Raw genomic sequence first — 24,377 nt, forward strand, 5'->3', positions numbered from 1 at the left:
GGAACTGATGTTTCTGGTGTATTGCTGATACTATCACAACATTTTGGAGAAGCATTCTTAGCTATTTCTATGTCATATATTGGAATACAGACATCAATGTTGTAAGCAAACTAATTTTTTAGCAAGGGATGTAACCATCAGAGGAGTGAAATTCTGAAATAGCTTTCCAAAGGAAGCAGTGGGGGCAAAAGACCTATCTGGCTTCAAGATTAAACTTGATAAGTTTATGGAGGAGATGGTGTGATGGGATAACATGATTTTGGTAATTAATTGATCTTTAACTATTCATGGTAAATAGGCCCAATGGCCGGTGATGGGATGTTAGATGTGGTGGGATCTGAGTTACTACAGAGAATTCTTTCCTGGGTATCTGGCTGGTGAATCTTGCCCATATGCTCAGGGTTCAGCTGATCGCCATATTTGGGGTCGGGAAGGAATTTTCCTCCAGAGCAGATTGGAAGAGGCCCTGGGGGCTTTTTCGCCTTCCTCTGTAGTATGGGGCACGGGTCACTTGCTGGAGGATTCTGTGCACCTGGAAGTCTTTAAATCGTGATTTGACGACTTCAGTAGCTCAGGCATAGGTGAGAGGTTTATTGCAGGAGTGGGTGGGTGAGATTCTGTGGCCTGCATTGTGCAGGAGGTCAGACTAGATGATCATAATGGTCCCTTTTGACCTTAATATCTGAGTCTATTGGAATGAATGCAAAGGCCATCACAGTAGCAGATTGTTGAGATTAAATACAGATATTTTTGGATTCTGACATGTTTTTACTGCCTTTGACTCTGAAGCTAGTTAAATGATAATATTGAATCTATAGATGCTGTCCTCCTTAGAGTGTAATATTTTAAGAAAGCTTAATAGGTCTCTGGAAATCAAGTTAAACAGTCACACTGCTGGTTCTCTACTGTACCTGCTGTGTCAATGTCCCCCAATTATTCCAAATCCCCTTTTCTCCCCTTAATTTTGGATAAACACTAGTTTGAACTTCAAGGCTCTGATTCTGACCTCCTTTGCACAAATACAAATAATAAAGTCTACTATATCTCCATGGAAGCCAGTGGAGATACATGAGTGTAAAACCATTTTTGAGACCAGAATTGGGCACAGAATATAATTACTTTAAAAAAACTTTTCCACAGGTGATCTGCTTCTCTGTATCATCCCAGTTCCTATGTCGTAGTGTGCTAATTAGACCACCATCATGCTTCAGCCTTCTGTAACCTGAAGCCATTATTTCTTCAGGAAGCCAGAGCAACTGCAAATGTAAACTTATGCTGGCCCACAAGAATGTAATTGTGTTATCTTGAGTAACATGGGAGATATAATATTGCCACTGGCTCCAAAATTACTTAATTTTGAGCATTCATGGCTTTTTTTTTAGCATGTGCAACTTTTAATATGTTCTTTTGAGGATAAGGCTGTTTTTCATCCAGTTCGTTGTCCTGTCAGGACTGTTCCAGGCAGAGTAAGTCCAAGCTTATAACGCTTCTCTTGGAGGATTTTTCCATGATCTAATACTGGTACATCCCATTGTCAGAAGGATTTCTCAAATGTTTTCGCTTTCTTAATTTTGTCCCATTGATCCGAGAGTTAGCTCTGTGAACAAACCGTTCCCATTGCTGGGGTATGCATGATATGTGTGAATTGTGTCTCTGTCTATACATTTCTCTTTTGTGCGTGTGTGTGTGAGAGAGAGAGAAAAGAAATATACACAAAAAGTCTGTGTACATATTTATAGGGAAGGATGCTAGAGCTGTCTATAACTAAGGTTGCCTGATAGTTCTCATTATATGGCCCTGTTTTCAGTTATTTATAAGGTTGGCAAACTTTAATCATTTGCCCTGAAATTTCACATGCCAGGTGCCTGCTTGAAGCAATGTTTTTGCAAAAAAATTTCCAGCCATTTCAGAGAACAAGGCTAGGGAAAAATACGTTGTTTTGCCCATGTAAAAAAATTCTGATAATCTTTCTCTCTTCCCACTCCCTCCCCCCTAGTAGCTCTTGACCCCATACTTTGGAAGCAGGGGCTTGAAATTTGGCAGTTGGGTGGCCTTTGTGTCAGGATGTGCTTTGTGCCATCCCTGAAAATATCCACCCAAATTTGGCCAAGTTATAAGCCTTTTTTTAAAATTGCAGATCGCACACGCTCAGGAGAAACATCTTTGATATCGGCGTTAAGAGTCCATCCTCCCTGAGCATGCTTGGCAATAATAACTCAGGCACTCTAGTGCTAAGTGCTATAGAAAAGCCCAAGAGGAAATTAATCATGATAATTCTCTCTTCAGAGCAGAGGCTGCCTAGTAAATAAGGTTTGGAGCTGCACACTGAACAATGAGAAAACAAAATATTGAATAGCTGCTCATTAAGTTAGCACCATCCATCAAATCTGCTGGATGAGGCAGGGGTCATGTGGAAAAAATGGTGTGTGATTGTGTAACTAAAGACTGTACCATAATGCAAGAGTCATATGCAAGGGCCATAATTAAAATTGCACAGATAACCGTAATTCTGCTATTTCCTAACCTTGAGTGTTTGACTTAGCACCTTTTAATAATATTCTTTTAATATAATTTGTGTGTATATACTATATAATTATATTAAGCTGGAAAATAAGTAAGTGTATGGTGATATTATTTTTTTTTTTAGAGGTTCTAACATAACTAAACCAGAAGGGATAGTTTAGTGGCCTAAGTGTAACACACTCACTAAGCATATCATGTCCCCCTTTACTGTCTGGTGCAAATAGATTTACACATACAGCTCAAGAAGTAGAAGCCTGTGCTTTTGTTGTTGGTGGTCCTGGTTCAGTACACCAGCAAATGTTTTGGAGGGACAACAATTAGCTGATGTCACTGTGCGTAGAGATCGTAAATCTTGCAACAGATCACTTCTGTCTAATGATACAGTATTTTATTTCTCATTTGTGTCTGTGCTTGTCATGAAGATGTTCCATATATATTCATCCTTTTCTCGTAAGGAATGACACACACACAGAATATGTAGTGCTAATCTAAAGTTCCATATAGATGCTTTGGTGAGCTCAACAAAATTAGCTGTAATTTGCTTCCACAGTGTCATCTGAACACCAGTATAGAGTTAAAATTTTATTAAATAGACTTGGGAATGCATTATTCCTTAGCTGTTCAGTTTTGTGTTTATCCATCTTTTTTTTTTCTTTTTTCTTTAAATCTCTAATGAACCTTTACGCTGTAAGGAAACCTGCTTGTTCTTTATGCTTTGGATGTACTGGAGAATCTCTTCTTTCAGCAATGTACATGAAATTTATGTGAGTCTCTCCCATTCACAGTTAAAATCTAAGTTACATATGCATACCCCATGTATAGATGGGATAGACTCCGGGGAATTCAAATAAGAAGTGCGTATGCGTGTTTTCCCTTGCAACAGGAGTGGTCCATTCTTCTTTGATTGACACCTGCATAAATGAGGAATAACCCCATTTTGGGAAACGGAATTACACCAGCACAGAACTAGAGTAGGCAAGAACAGCATCAGACCTGGGTTTCAAATTGATTTTTTTAAATGTCCGCACACTAATTTTGCTGTGGCTATGTTGTGCTTTGCAGCTGTCACTGAAACAATAGGAGCAAATAGATTTTTTGTTAGTTTGTTTTTCTTCCTTTTTTTTTTTTAAGAACAGTAAAGCTCCATCCAGTATTTGAGGAACTGGCAGCTGTCTTTGGCCAGGCCTGCACTAGAAACTTTTGCCAGAATAATAATGTTGGGTAGGGATGTGATTCTTTACAACATTCTGATACTGGCAAAAAGCCCTAGTGTAGATGCAGTTTATACTGGAAAAGAGTCCCTTTGCCAGTATGACGTAGTTCATTCAAGAAACTGGTATAAACTATATTGGTAAATTAACTCTTTTTCTGGTGTAAGCTGCATCTCCACTGGGGTAGTTTGCCAGTATAGCTATACCAGCAAAAACATTCTAGTGTAGACTAAGCCTTTGTGACCTGTGAAAAATATTCTGCATCAAATGGGATCTTAAATGGATTTTACTTAGGCATATATTTTATATCAAAATGCCAAGAAAATGTTAGTAGTTCCCTTTCTAGACTTAATCTTTACTAGTCCCCAAGAAATGACATGATATTAGAAGTAGAAGATAATTGTTTTTAAAACCTTTTACATATGAACCTTTTGTATTTTGCTGGTTGCATTTTCTTATGCTTTTAAGTGCTGCTTCAGATGCACTGAAATATGTTGTATAGCCAGCTACCTCATAATTTTCTGTATCGTTGAAGGCACAATAACCTGTCCCAAAAACTAAGCTACATTGCTTCTCAAAGCCTCATTGTTTGTTCGGCTTCTAAAACTGCTCCTTCCTAGGACTTTTTGTACTTGACTCAGACTCAAAGGCTGCCTGGTAACTAATGATATACTCTAAATTCAGTAAAGAAAGCTATAAAGAATTGTTCCCAGGCAGCCGCAGCCTGCAGGTAGAGACTAAGGAGAACATGATCTATGACAGCTGAAAGACTGTTAAATGTTACTATGATAACATGAAGAGCAATCCATCCATTTCTAGTGCTGTGATTCCTTTAAGTGTAAGTGTGTGTGTGTAAATAAATATAAATCCTTTGTCATTGAAATACTTATGACAGTAGTCAAAGAGATTTCTCTGTGAGGGGAGTGTTCTGTTATTACTTTAGGATTAAAAGTTGTTAGGTTCCAATCCTGTGGTGGAAACTGCATGGATGGAATCCTGACCCTTCCTGAAGCCTCATTTAAGTCAGTGGGGCTCTGCACAGAAGTCTGTCTACATGGATGCATACTAATTACATGTGAATGTTACACTTTCAGATCAGATTAAATGTGAGCATTTTATTAAAGCTTTTTGTTAGAATCCAACAAACACTTACAAACAGGGTTGGATAAAACCCAGTGCTGGAGCATCTTTCATGAGCCCCAATCTCTTCTGAAACCACACTCTACTCCCCAGAGCAAAGTCCCTTTGATTTCTTCAGCACAATTTTAAATCTTAAAGGAACCATGTGCAGGAAAATAGAACCCTGGCATTCTATCCAGATCTTATGTCAGAAAAAGTTACATTTACACTAATATACAGAGAGCTTCTGAGCTACACAAAGAACCATCATAGCCTCTCTCTACCAATATTTAAAATAGTAAAGAATGATAGAGTTAAACCAAGGCCCTAATTCAGCAAATTGCTTACACATGTACCTGACTTTAAGCACATAAATAATAGTCCCAATGACTTCAGTAGGATTTCCTTCCTGAAGTAGGGCCTTAGCATTACAGTGAACATAAATCTCCAGCTATCAGCAAGACATTTAAACCCTGTGTCACTTAGAACAGTTAGTAGAATGAGTCAAAGAATAGTCTTGGGTGATCTTAAAGATTTTTAAAAAGCATTTTATAATAGGCTTAGAAATAAGATACCAGTAGAAAATATAGGGTGAGATTTTGTGCTGTGCCTCTAAGAAACAAAGCACAGAACTCACAGCCTGGGGTGATGAGTGGGGACTAAGGTGGCTTTAAGCTGTTTTTTGTGACCTCCTGTCCATTAAATCCTCCATCAACTTTCAGCCTATACTTCAGGGCTTACTTGATTAGGAATGGATTTAAGCAGGTACTTAGGCACTTTTCTGAACAGAGGGCCCAACTTTGTATAGCTGTGTCAATGTTGCATTATGGGTGATCTTGCTGCTATGAATTGGTGCCCAACTCTACCCTTCCCAGATGTAAGAGAGTTGGTTGAGGGGTAACAATTATTAACAGAGCACAGTTCCCTTTGAGGCACACTCTTAGGAGCTGCATACTTTATTTATCTAGCTGTGATGTATGTGATATACCTCTCCCAGTGGCACATAAGGCAGAGGATGTAGTTTTTCTTAAGCAATTTTCTTGTCATACAGCTAAGCATTTCTACCTAATTATAAGCTGTGAGTTGCTGAGCTGGAACTCAGAAGCCACCCAGAACAAAAACTAAATCACCCACTGGTGCATGACCTGGCAACAGTGCAGGGCCTGGCCTGTTGGTTAGTGCATGTTGCTGTAGGATTTTAAATCAAGAACCGTGTGCATTTCTCTCTATATTAAATTTGTTTTTACAGCACTGGAATTGTACACAGGATTTTATAAAACCTAGTTTGAAAGGTTACAGGGGTAAAACCACCAGTGGAAAGACTAAGACAGCTTCTCTGCAACCAGCCCTTTGAGTGCTGGCTTTGTTTCAGGTAGCCACAAACACTAATAAATTACCCATGGTGCTTTGCTTAGTCTCATATGGTCTGTTCATAAATATCAGTATTCCCAAAGATTAGAAGTGAACATGTTTATTAATTTGAAGTTTTTTTAAAAAATTAGTGAAACTCTAGCATGTTACAAAACCATCTGTATTTGCCTGTTACCTGTATGGAGTTCATTAATTAATTCAATAAGACATGACATTGCAGCAGTGAATCTCCACTTTTGCAAATAAAAGCTCTGATTTTAAAAAAATATTTTAAAAATTGAATATGCTGCAAGACTTGGTTCCACGGGGTTTAGGAGTAGTTCATGAAGACCAATCCTGTGTAACGTGCTCAAATCCTGATCCCAGTGCTGCATTCTTTAAGCCTAAAAAACTCGAATAGATTATTTGGCTGTGTGGGTATGGAGCCCTGTATATGAAATATGATCAAGCATTATGTTAGCACTGCTCATAGTGTCAGAGTGAGAGTAAAACTCTCTGATACTGATTTCTCTCTTGTTGTAGGCATTAGCAGATGCTCTAGTACCAAGTCCTTTAATAAGTAGTGAGTCTTAAAAAATGTTTTGACCTGTGACTTCCTTTCACATACAGTGAAGATACCCACCCTCTAATTATTCCATATGCCTGGGAATTTTTAGAATTTCAGTTACAAAGACAAGTAGCTTTCTCCCTATGTGTATGTGTTTGCAATCTGCATACCAAAATTGAAGTAGACTGGGCATCCTGCACTAACTAGCACACAGTTATTCTGTTGAGTGATGGGATATATTTTCTAATACTTTCCATAAGAGTGCATTTATTTAAAATATTTTTCATTTATACATTGGCTGTTGAAAATAGATCACTGCCCCCCAACACACGCACTGTTTTAGTATAATCCAGTAAGAAAGGACTAAATAAATGAAAGTTAACAGAAATTATGGAAATAATGCCGTAATCACTTGTGGAGTGCTGCATCTTTAAATGTGAAGTGAAGACCAGCTGTTACTTCAACAGGTTGAAAATTAGGTTCAGAATAACATCTGTGAAATGCTAAGCAAATTAATTCTCTGTACCTTGCACAATATGACCTAATGAGTAGAGCTGGGTGAAATTTTTCATCCAAAACTATTTTTGTGTGTGAAAAATGCAGATTCGGGAACACAAAAATATTTTGCAATTTTTTTATTGGTTTTTGTCAACTTGTTGGTGTTGGGGGGGGGCAAGGGAAACAAAAAAGATCAAAACATTTTGACATTTTTGAAATGAAGCATTTCAATTTTTCAGTTCAAAATGACTTTGTTTTGATATTGCTTTCAGTTTAATTTTAAAAAAAATTGAAATTGCAACCCATTTTGTTCTTCCATATATATGGTAGAACAAAATGGGAGAAAAAAAAGGTTTTGGTTAGACTTGAAATCAAAACTTTTTATGGAATTGCCAATAAATAATAAAAAAAGCATTATTCATACAGGTCTACTAGTGAGTAAAATGTCTAGGAATCTGGATGCTGCTGTTAATGTTGCATTTTGCATCCATCTTTCTATCGTACTTCTGTAGAGCCTAATCCAAACCCTGCTGAAATCAGTAGAAAGACTTCCATTGAATTTAGTAAGTTTTGATTGAAAATTGTAATGTCACTGTCTCCAAAGTCTTGATTTTTCCTTATGTTGGCAATAATCTTTATAGAAATTAACACTTTTTGGAAAGCTCAGGTTGGAGACAAGAGTCAGAGAGCCAGGGCATCAGCAGGGGGAATATCGAGTCTACAAAAGAGAGTCTCTAATTTCAGCTACTATATCCAGTGCCTTAGGGGACTGTGGCAGAAGAGGAGGAGCAATTGCATGAAAGTCCTGCTCAGTCCCTGCATCATGGGACTAGAGCATGCTCTGTACATATGGAATATTTAAAGAATTTAGCTACCAAACTAACAAATCTCTATTGAGCATGTGCAAACTGAGATTTCCAGAACACCTTGCCGGTTTGTTTTGTTTTCTGAAAAAGAATTTTTTTCTCTGGTTCCAGAGAAGAACTTGAACAATTGCAAAGTGGTTTCAAGAAATTCACTGGGAGATATAAGACATTCACAAAAAATCCCAAAACAAACAAACCAATGAGAGAGAGAGAGAAAAAATGTTTTGAGTTGGTACGAGGAACCTGGATTTGGATAGTGTAAATCATGAGAGAAGTGAATGGAAACAGAATGTGAATTTGCAGTATTCTAGGGCCTGACTCAAAGCCCATTGAAATCAATGGAAAGGTTCACAGGTGCTTAATGCCAAGAATATTTCTTAACACATACACAAGAGGAAAACAACAAATTGCTCAATTTCCCTGTAGAAAGGGTCAAAAATCTTTAGCCTACAGGGGAAAACAGCAGACTTGTAAGGTCTGTGTGAACTACAAAGTCAGTGTGCATTAAAATGCATTGTTAGAAGGTGAGGGCACCTTTTTTATTGCTTTAGATAAGGACTGTCTCTCTTTTTCTTTTTTTTCTCCTTTTTGTAAATAAAAAGTAAAATTCCTCTATAGAGGAAACAAAGGAAGATCAATGTCTTGTACAGTAAAAATAGATTTTTATTGTACTGTGCTGGCCTGAAATTTATTATAAGGACTGAATTCATTCTCATGTATAGCTTTTCACAATAATAGTTTTAAAAGACGTATTTGGAGAAAAAAGTGAAAAACTGAAAAGCCACGGAGTATAGATTTAGTAAAGGTTTATTGCAAATAAGACTCCCTAGGCTGGCAGAACATTAATAATAATAATTAATAATCTACAAAAGTAATTTGTTTTTTTTTCTCCTTTGCATGGTGTCCTTGGCACTATGGAAAAAATGTACAAGAAATCTGAGACACTAATCAAGAGTCAAATTTTTATACATTACTTTCACAGACCTAATGTAACTTTAGAAAAATTTTATGTTACTGTTTTACCTTTTACAATGTTTTGGGAAGTCATCATGGGCTCTAAATGGAAATAAGATGGGTTTTTGACCATTAAAAATGAAGAAATTATCTACTTCTAGCCGCCCACAAAGCAAAACAGCCAGTTACAATAGCTGTTTGCTTTGTAGTGTCTTCTTTTGTTTGACAAAGGTTTGTTATTCCATTAACAAGTGTGTTCTCAGTCTCCTTTACACCAATTAAAATGGCTCTCTCATTTCATGATCAAATAAAACAAATAGACTACTGCTCATCTCATCTCCGTTTACTTCTACGCTCCAAGCTAGGGATTGTGATTTCCCCTGCTCCTGTATGCACCCTCTTGCTAGCTCTCATCGAGCTAGCACAAGTGTAAGTAACAGTGTAGCTGTGGTTGCACTGGTAGCACCAGTAAAGGCACAGCTGAGCTCTGCCCACTACAAACCTGCCCGAAACTGATGGGTATGTACTCAGCAGGGCTCAGCTATGCCTCTGCTGCTGCTGCTCCTCCCTCTATGTCACTGATCTGTATACTCAGGCTAGTATTTGGATGTGGGCAGGGGAATCCCATCTCTAGCTCCTAGTGTAGCGATAGCCATAGATGGCTAGCAACTCCTGATGTTCCTAATGTAAATAAAAAGCTTCCCCCTCAAATTCCTTTCTTCCTGAACACTTGAGAGGGAAAAAAAGGGCCCTGCAGCATTTATAGTGGGGGGGTCCTGTTACAGAAAAATACTGAGACACAGTTGAGAGTAGAGCTTGTTGGAAAATCTTTTTTTTCCACCTGTGGAAAATTTTGACTTTTTAGTGGAAAATCCCAAACTGAAAATTTTGATTCAGAAATGCCACTGCTATGCCTCAGGAGAATTGTTGTTTGGGTATCCCATGTTCTCATTCTCCTCTAGGGGCTGGGCTCCCTGCCTGGGCTATGTCTCTCCGGATGAACCACAGTCTCCCCTCTGGCTTGACCCCTGGCCACAGTGCATTATGGGAGATGCTGTCCTTCTGAGGAACCTGGCCCGTACAGGAGAATGCGCTCATGAGGCGCCCAAACTACAGCAACGGTGACAGCAATTCAAATCAAAACATTTTGTGGGGGGAGCAGGTATGGGTGTTCAGTTTTTGATAAAAGGTCAAAACTTTCCACAGAAAGTGGCCACTTTTGGAAACCTAATTTTCCATTCAGAAAGATAGAAAAATGGCAGCTGGCTCTTGTTGAAAGATTTGGGCTTTGATTCTGCTGGAGAAATCATTTCCAAAGTACTTGGAGAGGTGCTCTGAGGGCTTGATGATGCAAGGTGCTGAGCACTTTGCTCCAATCCAGCCAAGCCTGTGAAAAGCACATAACTGAGCACAAGTAGCCCTACTGAAATCTGAGCAGTTTGCTCCACACCTTTCAAGATCAAGTCTCTAATTAGAATGAATGAAATGAAATGAAACCACCAGCGATAGGCAGAGTGAAATCATACTTTATGATCATCTTAAAATGAGACCACTGCTAAGATTGTTATCCCAATGTTAATTACAGAATTAGAACATAAGACATTTTAGGAACAGAAAGATACCAAAAGGTCATTTTGCTTTTCTGAGTTAATGTTAATCCTGTTTTCTTGCTTTTTTCACGATACTCCTACATATTTCCATTATTTCTTCAAAGGGAAACCCAGATTTCCCTTGATACATTTTCTGTAAACTGCCTTCCCCAGAAACCCTTCTTTTGAAGTACTTTTCCCTGAGTTCCCCATCTGCTTCTTGTTTTAAATAATGACAGTATTCAGTGTCGTGATCAAATTTCAGTGATTTTCAAAGATTATTATGGAAGAAAAGTTAAATCTAAAATCCACTATGCCGGTAACTTTTCATGAGGTTTCCTAGGTAGCTCCATACATTCTACTCTTGCAGCTGATTTTCTCCGTGACTGAATGTCCATATGTTACATAATATCTTTGTAGACAAAGAGTCTAATATTGAGCCCAGAGGACCTGAGTTTGGTATGCAAGGTTTCCACTTTCTTTTAAAATTATATTTCTCGGAAATATGGACAACGGCATGAATTCCTGATTATATTGATAGAAATTAGAGATGTGAAGGATTTCTAGATCATCTTGTCTAGTTCCTTGCTAATATAGGAATCTTCCATACAGCAGTCCCTGGGCAGATGGTTCTCTCAAATGCCTTGTCATGTCCTGGTTTGAGATCCTACTGATGGGACACTTCTCTTGTGACGCTATTCCAGTCTGATAGACTTCTTTCTAAGGATTTTCCCCTCCCCAATAGCCAGTTTACATTTTCCTTTGCTAAATTTCATTCCATTATTCCTAGTTATCCCCTTCCATTTCCTCAGATGAATTTAGGCAATTTTGCCCTTGCATTGGTGCTCAAATAGAAATTGCCAGACTGGATGAGACCTGAGGTCCACCTGGTCCAATACCCTGCTTCTGACAGTGGCCAGCACCAGATGCTTCGGAAGGTGTAGGAACTATGCAATAGGCAGATGTGGGGTAATCTGACCTCCACATAGTCTCATCCCTGGTTTCTAATAGTTAGAGATTGTCTTAATCACTGAAGCATGAGATTTAATAGTCATTCCCCCAAAATGTTTATTAACATTAATGATGATAACTCTGAATATTCTTCTTCTTATCCATATAAACGCCCAATCCCTTTTTGAACCTTGCTCAGGTCCTGGCTTCAGTGATTTCCTGTGGCAGTGAGATCTCCATTGATAACATGGAGGTGCTCAGATACTACAGTGATAAGTGTCGTATAAGTACCTAGACAAATAAATACCTAGACTGGTGATGGAAGGAAAACATTTCTTTATTCATGTTCTTTTAGTTTGTTTCTTCAAGTGCAGTGTAATAGAGGAATCTTCCATTTGGTGTGATGTTATTCCTGTTTTATTGTTTACTGTCAAGTAATCTTTAAAGAATTTCACTGAAACTACAGTAAAATACCTTTTAAAATAATATAACTAACTGTAACATTTTAATAGCTGCAATGTTTAATAGTCACAGACTGTCAGTTCATAATAGCTTATGTAATACAGTATGAAATTACGAGCCTTATTACTAGGGAAAGTCCAAGATAAATTAGCATGATCATTTTTCTAGTTCTTGGTGAATGTCATGCATGCATAATGCTGTTTAAATGTTGTAATAAAATCATAATGTTAGAATTAAGGCACATTTCTTATTCACTCTGCCAAGGAGTTATAAATAGACTTGGAAGTGCAGGTTAGATTAAAAGGTTTTCAATTACTTTGCTGTTCTGTTTTTTTTCCCCTCAGTCTTAAAAAGAGAGACAAAAAGAAAAATATAATTCCTTACACATTTTACTGTATTTTTAAAAAGAGAGCAAGGAAATGACTGAAAAAAAATCAAAACAGGTTTTATTGAGTTGTGGAGGGGAATGCTATTTGCTTGATAACTTCATTTTTCCCTTTAACAATTTTAGGTGAAAGAGAGAATAGTGATCCTGTACTCCTACTGTTTGAACCATTTCTTTTAGAAAAAATTATTTTCTAAATGCAAAAATATCTACAATATTAAATAAATAGTATTCTGTGTTTTTATAATTCAAAAGTCTACTGTCTTATTAGTGCTGTGCTCTTGTGCTAGAGCTAGATAATTATAAAAATAAATATTTCATAGAACATAGCCAGATCATGACTCCAAGATAAGTGAAGAGAAGGGTAAGGATTATGGTGAATTGTGTTTTTGTGCCCTCTACTGGATGGAATTAGAACTGTTCAACTATATATGGAGAGCCGATACTGCTAAGGCAAAATTTCCTTTTAGTTAAAATAGTAGAGGCTTAGGGTGACATCTGGACACCATTGAAGTCAATGGGCACCTTGGTGTTTTGAGACAGGAGGATCTAAGGTGTACTCCTAGGGCCAACGAAGTTTGGAATGGTCACAGTGTGCAGCGTAGTAGCAACCATGAAATTCTGGTCACCCACCAATTTGCTGCAGTATTATCTTGATTTTACACATGGCACAGAGATTGAGATTGAGTTCGGTGTCTCAGTTCAAGTCAGAAGTACCCCATTCTGAGCCCCATGCTCTGATTACTAGAAATAAAGAATATGCATTGAGAAAGTAGAATTTTTCCTAAATATAATTTTTGTCATTTTTATGAGGTGTTGAATGTGTTGTAGCCAGTCTGAATGATTTTTAAACAAGTAGATAGAACTAAGATGCAATGAGCAGTCGTCTGTAACTATATAACCACTGTAATACTGTATTGCTTCCTAAAGTTGACAGGTGATATGGTGATAGGGTTTCATTGTGGTCATTTTGACTTTGTTAATATTGAGTCATTTTGGTTGTGGTTTGTAATATTAAAGGGAAGCAAAAGCATGCCATATATTTAACCTATCCCAAGCCTCTTCCCAGCTCCCCTCCCCACTCCTCTTTTTCACTGATGCTCAGTTGACTTTTTTTATATTCTCTCTTCCTCTTTTTCCCCCTCTCTCTTCTCCCCGCACACAGAGGCTGTGTTCAAATCACAGGCTAAACTGAAATGGAAGAATTATTACAATGTCCATTTCACAAAGTTATCTCAAAAGACACAGCTTGCTCCCTCAAAGCTATTTTTCATCTTGGCTTCACTAAAGGGAAACCTTACTAAATGTCATGTTTGCATCTGTTTGTAGGAATTTTGCTGGCCCTACTTATTTGGAGTGATTGCTGTTCCTTCACTGATTCAAGTTGGGATTTTGCCCTTTCTCCCTGAAAGTCCTCACTTCCTCCTCCTCGAAAAGAATGACACAAGTGGAGCAGAAAAAGGTACAGGGTAATAATCATTTGCCACATAGTATAAATGTTGATATTAAAGGGATGCTCGCTGGCAAGTAATTTTGAACATCATGCTTTCCGTAGCCTACAAACTAAATATGATCTTATTAGTTTTTTCCCTTCACCATTTTTTGTGTAAGTGAAGTAGCTGCCGACTTGATTGATAACTGAAGACCTCTAATTTTCCACAGAACAGGTACAGCATGGACAATGGTGATGGAAGTTTTCCCACATTGCCGTGTCATTCTGTCTCACCCTTTACCTGGCAGGATTTATATCCAATAAACACTTAAATTTAGCAGAGTTACTAGATGTCAACTTTCAGAGTAACAGCCGTGTTAGTCTGTATTCGCAAAAAGAAAAGGAGTACTTGTGGCACCTTAGACTAACAAATTTATCTGAGCATAAGTTTTCGTGAGCTGTAGCTCACGAAAGCTTATGCTCAGATAAATTTGTTATTCTCTAAGGTGCCACAAGTACTCCTTTTCTAGATGCAAGTATGTAGAACATCTGTCCTAGCCTAAGGTAGAAACACTTGACAAAGAGAAGGGGTTCACAGACTCTGTGGAATCTTGCAGGTACTGAAGGAAGTGTACATTATGTCTAGTTAGTGATTAGTTCTTAGCTCAGATTTGAAAAGAGATTGGAGATTCAGTGACATGGAAAATGCTTTTCCAACAGGAAAGAGCTGCAGAAGGCCTGCCTGCTAACAGTAGTCAGCTTGAGTGACAGGGATAGGAAGGAGGTGGGTGATAAATGAGCCAAGAGGATGAAGGAAAAGGACCAAGATTGTCAAGCCCGAGTGCCTAAAGTTGTGCTCCTAAGTCCTCATTTAAACTCTTAAATAATTGAACTGAATCAGTGTCACAGTGTCCATTGATTTCTGTCAAAGTTGCGAGGTACTCACCACTTCTTGAAAATCAAGTCACTTGGCAGATGTCTAAATATGGACATAGGTGCCTCACTTTAGATTCCTGCTTTTGAAAGTCTTGGCCAGGGTCTTTGAAGTAGGCTGGAGTAGGTCTATGGAGAATTTTAAAGCAAGAGAGAAGTTTTGAATGAGGTCTGCAAAAGAATCCTATGAGCTATTTGTGGGGGTGTTGTGGTAACTTTCTTAATTATATTAAAAAGGGTTGGATTTTAAAGTGACTCACGTACTAGTGTTATTTTTTTCCAGCAGTACTTGTTCATTTAAAAATACCACAGATGACTATGAAAATTGTACCAAACAAAGCCGTTCTTTGTGTGCTTTTGCATCATAAATTAATACATTACTTAAAGAGTTAATTATCTCACAGTACATTTTTTTAACCTATTTCCATGGTAAAGGCAGAATTTTGAGACATGACATAATTTTGATATGTCTGAGGGAAGAATCCAGCTCAGGACTGTGGTTTTGTGGCTGTCAGATATTTGATCATTTGTGAAATGTCTTCAAGTGCATTTTTGCATTCCTTTTGGCTGGGTCAAACTCTCAGAACAAATCAGCATTTAGAATTAATAAACCACACCACTAGATGGAGAACAACATACTGTACAGGTTATAGTAATTCATTTACAATAAACTTAGGAACTTTACTTTGTTTCTGGCATAAATACTATTGAATATTCTGTTCCATTCTGCATAAATTATCTTATATCATCCGTGTCACTTTACAGAGTAGCAGCCGTGTTAGTCTGTATTCGCAAAAAGGAGTACTTGTGGCACCTTAGAGACTAACCAATTTATTTGAGCATGAGCTTTCATGAGCTACAGCTCACTTCATCGGATGCCACTTTAGTATCTGAGTACCTTCCAGTAGTACATTGTGACATGACTAACATCTGTTATGTGGGTTCATTCTCTCTCTCTCTCTCTCTCTCTCTCATCCTCTCTCCAGGGGGAGATAGGTGCATGCAGTGGAGTGTTTTGTTTTAGAGGGTTTTGTTGTGGTTGTGGTACGTGTGCTTTGTAAATACTTAGAATACTTCTAGGTTTTATTATAGGTGTTCTGTTTTAATCCACACTTCTCTGATCTGGGCAAAAGTCTCTCTCTCTCCATTTCCTTCCATGCAATTTTATAAGCAGTAAACACACACAATAAATAAATATTATTAATAAAAACAAAAAAAGTGCAAACCAAATAGGACAACTCCCATGTTTCCGCACATGTCCCTGGCTTGGTTTCTGGTGAGCACAACCACCTGAAGCTAAAATTCATCCCTGTGTAGTGGGTGAGCACAAAAGCTATGTGTTCATTTTAGCCTTATTTTGAGGAGTTAAGTGGTGCATGGGTCTGTGCTAACACTCCATCCTGAGAGATACCCAGATGCTGACTTTAAACAGGTTCAACTGCACCTGATCAAATCCCATCTGTTAGTTACATCCTTGAGCTGCCTCTGATGGGAATTAACCCCTGAACCGATAGGCCATACCCTGGTTCAGCAGGGCCTGCTCTCAGGAATACTACTTGGATAGATTTCAGAGTAACAGCCGTGTTAGTGTACAGCAGAGGCTTATTCCAGACTGTGCATAGAAGACCTGTATACTCTATTGTGTTGCCACTGATGTCAGTGGGACTGGGGTTTCTCATGTAGAATGAGGATTGAATTTGTCCCATCCATTTATCAAAGAAGAACTGGAGGGACCTGAAGACTTCTGAGACGCAAATACGGAATAAAACCTGTCAGAGAGTTCACAAAATAGGCTCTTTAAAAAGCCAATGCTGAATCTGGGCTTTAAAATAACTCACCTGCCTTGTATCTGGTGCCAGTGACCATTGCTTGTAGCATATCAATAGCTTGTGTCATGGTTTTAGTGTATGTATATTCTGAGAATGACTTGATTGCTAATCCAGAGGCCTAGGAAGTGGCTAGCAAACTGGAGGAGGATTTCAGAGTTGCAGGAAAATCTATCATGAAAGCAACATTACCAACACCTAATTGCCAATGCTTTAGTAGTTGAAATGAGTTTTAGCAACCAACTTACTGGAAATTACTTTCGTGAGTAAGAAAAGTGATGATAATGGGCAGTCTTAAAAACTGCTCTTTTAAATTTAGAAGCTTTTTTGAAATGTGAGTCTTAGACCATTAAAGTTTCCAAACAACTTCTTAAGAGAAAAAGGACACAACATTAACATTTTGGGCCTGACTCACTTTTAAATCAAACAGCAATAACAAGCTACATTCTAGTTGAGAGAAGGCCAAACTTATTTGGAATCTTTTTGGAATCTGTGGCTTGTAAGGACAGAAGAAATTAATACTGTTCTTTTAGAATGGGATTTCCCAATGAGCCTACGAGATTTAGGCACCAAAATATTGAAATGCAGTGGGATTTTGGATAACTCCCTCAGTTCCCCTACAGCAGGAGTGGGCAAACTCTTTGGTCCGAGGGACACATCGGGGTTGTGAAACGGTGTGGAGGGCTGAGTAGGGAAGGCTGTGTCTCCCCAAACAGCCTGGCCCCCACCCCCTATCCACCCCCTCCCACTTCCCGCCCCCTGCTCTACAGTCTTGATTCACACTTCAGGGTTCTTCTGCTAGATATCCTGACATATGGTAGCTCGGACAAACAATTGCAGGTGCAAAACAGGCAAGCAGAATTTTAGGGGTCACTTGGAAAGTGTGATCCATACATTTTGTGTATAAACCAGTATGAAGCACATGTTTAATTAAAGCATATCACCTGCTACTGTACAATAAGTACTATTAGGTACTAGTAAGTCACTTACCCATATCCACATGTCTTGGTGGGACTGCTGCAGGAACTTGAATATGGAAAGAGGAGTGCCCTTGAAGACCTGTTCAGAATAGGGTAGTATGGAAGGAGGCAAAAGAGATGGCTTGTGAGCGAAGCAGATGAGTGGGCAGATGAATTCAGCACCGTCGGTGGAGTGGGATTTGGAATTAGTGACAAAAAGAGACAAGGACAAATAAATAGAAAGGGTTAGGGCTATACAAAGGGAAAGTCAGGAAGCTTGAACTGGATACAGTGGAAGAGCTGCAGCCAATGGAGGGAATCAAGGAGAACAAGCATGACCTGATCAGATCAACAACCAAGGAAGATGATCTTTGTGTCAGGTTTTTCTGTGGACTAGAGAGGACAACGTGGGTGTTGGGAAGTATGTCTACGCTGCATTGTAAATCCAGGATCAGATTCTGGACTGAGCCAAACCCACTACCATCCATACGCAAATCTTTCTGACTCAGGTCAGCACCAGATCCTAGGACCCACCCATTGACACTCAGGTCCTGTCATTTTGCAGTATGGATACAACTCAAGCCACAGACCCAGGTCAGAAGGTCTGTGTAATGCAATATGGATATGTTAGGATGTTTGTGAAACCCAGGTCCAGAATTATAAAGCCAGGTTTACTATCCAGTACTGTGAATACTCAAGTGTGGGCTTGAAATATTGAGTCCACAAGCATGAGTCTCACATATCGGGGTTTACAAATTTATGGCTGCCATTAAATATATATTTACTTGAAAGTATGTGTAACCCTTCTACCAGTCAGAGTTAGAAGCAGTAAGTACTCCAGATGTAACTGCCAGTCAGCAAAATGGGTGCAGCCACCCCCAGTGAGGAAGTAGTTGCTGGCGTCCCACTTGCTGGTCAGTTTGAAGGCTTTACCCTGGTCCGGTTTACGCTTCAGGGTTTCCATGTACGGTGAGTGGATAGCTGCCTTCAGGGTCCTCTCCAGCATGCCTCTGGCACTCGGGGTGACGATGGTGTTGTCATCGGACCTGATCTGCGGCATCCAGACTCCCAGCTCCTGGCGCTCCTCGCACCACTCCCAGCGGCAGCCGATGCGCTTCCCCAGGCGATGCATGGCATTGCAAGCGCGGGACCACAGTGAAGCAATGTTGCTCCCATCCCATCCGAATTCGCTATCCAGGGAACCGCTCAGGAAGCTGGCGATGTCTTGGTTGGAGGGGGCTCTGCTGATCCTCTTCTTTGTCACGTCATGGAAGGCGTTCACCACGATGTTCCGTACCATGGCGTCGGGACACATCAGCAGGCGGAAGGCGTGGGTGATCACCGCAGCGTCACACAAGTCGCCCATGCGGGGACATTGGCACTGCCATGCCTGTGGGCGACGTAGACCAGCTTGTTGCTGGCTCTCTGGGGAAGAAACAGCCACTTCTTCACCAGCTGCTGGACGATCTTGTCTGCCTTCACCACGGTGGATCCCCTTAGGACGAACGAGATGTGGGGGATCAGGAAGGTGTTCAGGACGTTTATCTTCTGCCATGGTGCCAGCAGGGAGACGTCTATCTTGGTGGCATCCTGCAAGATCTCCTGGATGGTGTCCTCGGGTGTCTGCCAAACACGGAAACCCGTCGGCATGCTGGTATGCCTGCCCCTCTGCCAGGGGGATGACACGCTCACCCTGGGTCTGGAACCCCGTCGTCTGCACCGAGTCCCTTTTGCTGCCGTCGATGTGGAGAGTTGCGCACTTCTTTGCATTGAAGCGGAGCCCCATCCAGTTGGCAGCTCAACTGGTGGCGTCTAGCATACATTGGAGGCTCTCTGGGTCGTCCTCGGTCAGGACCAGGTCGTCCGCGTAAGCCAGGACGCTCACCCTCTCACCATGGAGGTTGAAGCCATCTGTGCCATTGGAGATCGCTCTCAGCAACTGCTCCATGTCGAGGTTAAAGATGATGGGGCTGAGGGGACAGCCCTGCTTAACTCCGCTCCGGATCGGGATCTCAGCGGTCTCCCCTTCGACCGAGCGAATGGTGGTGCTGCATCCCTCGTACGCTTCTCCAGTCAAACGAAGGAAGTTCTCTGGCATCCCAAACTCCTGGAGCATGGCAAAGGTGTGGTGGTGGGGCATGGACCCAAAATTAGCCAGATCAAGCCACACTACCGCCCACTGCCTCCGCGCCCTTCTGGCCGTTTCAGTGGTGGTTTGGAGGACGAAGTTGTGTTCATAGCAGCCCTCGCAGGACATGAAGCCTTTCTGGATGGAGCTGATGGCTCCTCCGCTCGCTGACCACTCTGTGATCCTCGATGCCAGGCAATTGGCATATAGCTTGTACATCGTGGAGCAGAGGGAGATGGGTCTTCAGTTGCTGGGGTCGTCCTGCTTGCCTTTCTTGAACACCAGTACCATCATGGCCTTCTTCCAGGAGCTGGGAGTCTGGCAGAATCACTTGCACTGGTTGAAGAGCGTGGTGAGGTCCAGGCAGCTGGGATCTCGCTTTTTCAGGAGGCTGTAGGGATGCTGTCTTTCCCAGGAGCTGTGTTTTTTGTTTTTGAGAGTCTGGCCATCACTTCCTTGGGCGTATCGTCAATCTCCAGGACACCTGCTTTGTCAACATGGGGCAGGGAGTGGAGGCACTCTGTGCGCTGCACGTCGTCCTGGGCTATGCGGTTGAATACATCCTTGAAGTAGCTGTAGAGACGCTCAGATGGGATCGTGCAGTAGGTTGAGGGCCCATCTAGGATCTCCCTCATGGCCTTGGAGCGGTTCGCCTAGTACAGCTTTTGGATCCTGGAATCCGCTGCTGGATCGTAGCGGCGGTAATTGGAGAAAGATGGAAAGATACTACAGTGATGGAAGCTCTGGAGATGCATGTAATAACAATACAAAAATGTTGAAGGGTTGGAACAGAGGGTGGCAGTGGGGAACAGAGTGCTGGGGTCAGAAAGAGGGAACGAGAGAAGCTTACTGTCTTGGTAATTGTCTTACCTCTTAGATTGTAAGCTCGTTTGGGCATTGACCATATTCTTGTACAGCACCTAACACAATAAGATCCTGATCTGTGACTGGGTCCCTTATGCCCTGCTGCAATACAAATAAATAATAATAATAATTGTGATGTGGTAGGGAGAAATTTGTCAGCTTTAGAAATTAATTGTTCAGCTAAAGAACACTCCAAAGAAAGCTTTCTAAGTATGCTGTCTCTAATTGGGAAAGAATAGCCCTGAGCAAATAATTAGTTTCAGTGCAGCTGTGATGATGTATCCTATAAATAGGTAAAGGAATTCAATGAGTGTTCTAACTTGCAAGAAAAAATATTAGCATGTGTTAAGTGTCAAAAAGTGTCAAATAACTTTACACATCGTGTCACATTAGCATCTACTGGTCATATATAAAACCGTTTCTCTAATATGTTCAGTCATACATTAAAACACCCACACTTATGAAAGAGGGGATACAGCAAGTACTTAAAACTGCTTCCATGCTGTAGCACTGCCAGACCTCCTTGGTAAGAGATACGATACATGTATTTTTTAATTTTCAAAGGGATGGATTTGAGTTGATGATGTTTGATATGGTGAAGGAAAAAACAAAAGTGGCTATTTTTGGACAAAGCCACCGAAACTATTTGGGTGGGAGACATTGTGAAGCCAAATTCACAGCTGGCACAAATGGTTGCAAATCCATTCACTTAAATGGAGTTGCTAACGCCTACATCTATGGTGAATTACTTATTTTATTTATTTATTTATTTGATTATTTATTATTTGTCTTATTCTAGCCCTAGTCATGGACCAGGACCCCATTGTGCTAGGTGCCGTACAAACAGAGCAAAAAGGAGTTTACAATCTAAGTATAAGACGAGATAAATGGATACAATCAGGGCAATAAAAGGTAAAAATGAGACAATATTGATTAGATGATGGGCCGTGGTCTCTGCATCAGCAAACTAACTGTTCTTGTTTGAGTACTTGCTCATGTGTCCATTTCACATTGTGTGTGTGCTCCCCACATGCAGCGGTGCTGGAAGTTTTTCCCTCAGCAGTATCTAGAGAGGAGCAGCTCTGGAGCCCTGTGGAGGGGTGCCCACATAGTGCAGTGTAAGGGGCGCTGCCGGCTCCCCCCACTCTCAGTTCCTTCTTGCCGCCGGTGACGGTGTATGGAATATTTGCCGCTCTTACTAGCGTTGCTTAGGCTTCATTCATGTGAGTTAGAGTTCTTGTAAAGTTAGTGTACATAGTTAGTAATCAAATTAGTTAGTCCTTAGCAGTAGATAGAGGTTTGTTAGTCCCATCAGGGACTTAGCCGGGAGGATGGGGCATGCCCCGGTCCCCAGGCTTTAAGCCCTGTGATTGCTGCAAACGGCCCAGGCCCGTGAATGATCTGCATAGTAGCTGTCTCAGGTGCCCCAGTGAAGGGCACATAAGTGGTAAGTGTCAAATCTGCAAGTCCTTTAAACCTAGGATCAAGAAAGAACATGAGATCAGGCTCAAAGTGCTCCTGATGGAGTCGGTGCTTACTCCGGCCCCAGAGCAAAGGTCTGACTCGGCACCCAGCACCGCGGCATCTGTGCGTAGTGCCCCACCAGCGCCATCGAAGAGCCAGCACTGATCCCCGGCCAAGAAGGTGGGTAGGGGATGGTCTCCTGCTCCCCACCAGGGGAAGGACAAGGCTGGGGGCGAGCTAAGACCTGCGCCGTGCAGCTCATCTCCCCCATCGGGAAGCTGGGCCTCGGCTCACATCGAGCGATGCAGCCCACCCCGTTCTTTGCCTGATAGCCCAGACACAGAGGTGGGCCTTCCTCAGCTTCAGGCTGCGCAGGAGATCTGGACCCTCCCAGTGCTGCCCACACTGGCCCCGGCAATGCCCAGACCTCCTTGGGACCTTTCAGTCTGCCTTCTCCCCAACGGTACCGCTCCCCATTGCAGGGGACATCCCGCCACCATTCACCCACTCGAAGCCATCATGCCTTGGAGTTAGGGAGGCAAACGCATTGGAGCCCTCTACTGTCACCGGACCGTGGGCATCAGCAGCGGGATTCGAGGTGGACTTCACTGGTTACCTTGGCGCAGACCCACGGAGGCACACGCTCCCTGGTAGGAACATCGGAACCGGCCCTTAACGTCACTGGAATGCCGTTACGGATCCTGGGAATAATCAGAGGACCGCAGCCGTGGGTCCTGCCAATGATCCCCAAGACAGATATTACCATATTCGGGGAGATCCGCCCAGCCCGCGATACTTCTAGATCCCGCTCCTCATCCTGTTACCGGTCTCGAAGTGCGAGGCGTGGACCGCTAGTTTCCTCTTGTGGATCCTCCGGATGCCACCGGTCACCAAGGTCCCCACAGAGATGCACGTCCCGCTCGGACCAGTCCTCCTCTAGATGTGACCATGATTATCGCCAGGCACTGGGTCGCTGCTCCAGTGGATCTGGATCACTGGGCAGCAATCGCTCTGGATATGGCTACAGTACAGAGCCAGGCTCCACATCAGCAGGGCAGCCACCCAGACCATCGGTGTCACCTGCATTGTTGGTACTGAAACCTGCCCTGAGACTCTAGGCCCAGTGGCCCAGCCCGTGGTACCCCTAGAACCCTTGGGGTTCACCCTGCAAGTCCGTGTGGACAAAGGGGAACAGCCTGCTGGACCACCAGTGGATGTCGTGGAACCTGCGGTACTGGCCACCTCCTCCTCGTCACCGGACGAGGCCATCACGAAGCCCCCTCGTCCTGTTCCACCAGATGATGCTAAGGCGCACCAGGAGCTGTTAAAGAGGGTCGCATCCAACCTTGGCCTGCACGTGGAGGAGCAAATGGACTCCCTGTTTGATGTCATCTTCTCCATAGCCCCTGCTAGGGTGGCTCTTCCCCTTCACGAAGGGGTATTGAAGATATCCAGCGCCTTGTGGTAAACTCTCTCCTAAGGAAGCTAAAGTTTCACATGATCTGCCTGGCCTCCATTATCCCCTCCCTGGATCTGGGACACCGGCTTGCCACCCTCGACCTGAAAGACACATACTTTCACAAAGCAATCTTCCCAGGACACAGACGCTTTCTCCGTTTTACAGTTGGCTCGGCCCACTACCACTTTGTGGTCCTTCCATCTGGCCTGGCTACAGCACCAAGGGTGTTCACCAAGTGTATGGTGGTTGTCACGGCCTACCTTAAGTGTCGGAGCATCCAGATTTACCTGTACCTCGATGACTGGCTGGTCAAAGGCAGCTCTAAGGCTCAGGTCCAATGCGATGTCACTATACTACAAGCCATCTGCTGCTCCTTGGGACTACTGATCAACCACAAAAAGTCCAGTTACTTCCATCCACGAGACTAATTTACTTGGCCAAGTGGATGAGGTTTTCCCACTGGGCATCCGAGTGGGGCATTTCTCCCTCGCGTTCTTCAGTGCAGTCCATCTTGGACTGCTTACTGCAATTCAGGACCCAGGGCTCTTCCATTAAAGTGCACCTTGTGGCCATCTCCACATTCCACCAGCCGATCCAAGGTCAGATGGTCTTTTCTCATGATTGTCAGGTTCCTGAGGGGCCTCGAGGCTTTACCCGCAGGTACGGGCCCCTGTCCCGCAGCGGGACCTTAACCTGGTCCTCTCCAGGCCTGCCTTTTGAGCCACTGGTCTCCTGCTCCCTTTCCTATTTGTCCTGGAAAGTCACTTTCCTGGTGGTGGTGACGTTGGCGAGATGAGTCTCCTAGATTAAGGCCTTGACCTCAGAATAATCACCTT

At 42.0% G+C, this 24,377-nt stretch overlaps 1 protein-coding gene across 2 annotated transcripts in view; it reads left to right on the plus strand.

Moving 5' to 3' along the window:
* Window positions 1–24,377, plus strand: part of SLC2A9 (solute carrier family 2 member 9) — a 180,167-nt gene that overhangs the window by 52,796 nt on the left and 102,994 nt on the right. For both annotated transcript variants that reach the window (XM_084625976.1, XM_084625977.1), the window contains exon 6: window positions 13,806–13,938. In XM_084625976.1, coding sequence (XP_084482102.1) covers window positions 13,806–13,938 — 133 coding nt within the window. The remainder of the gene's footprint in view (window positions 1–13,805; window positions 13,939–24,377) is intronic.

The sequence above is a fragment of the Lepidochelys olivacea genome, assembly GCF_965140295.1.
Source record: "Lepidochelys olivacea isolate rLepOli2 genome assembly, chromosome: 4".
In the NCBI taxonomy this organism is placed as follows: domain Eukaryota; kingdom Metazoa; phylum Chordata; order Testudines; family Cheloniidae; genus Lepidochelys; species Lepidochelys olivacea.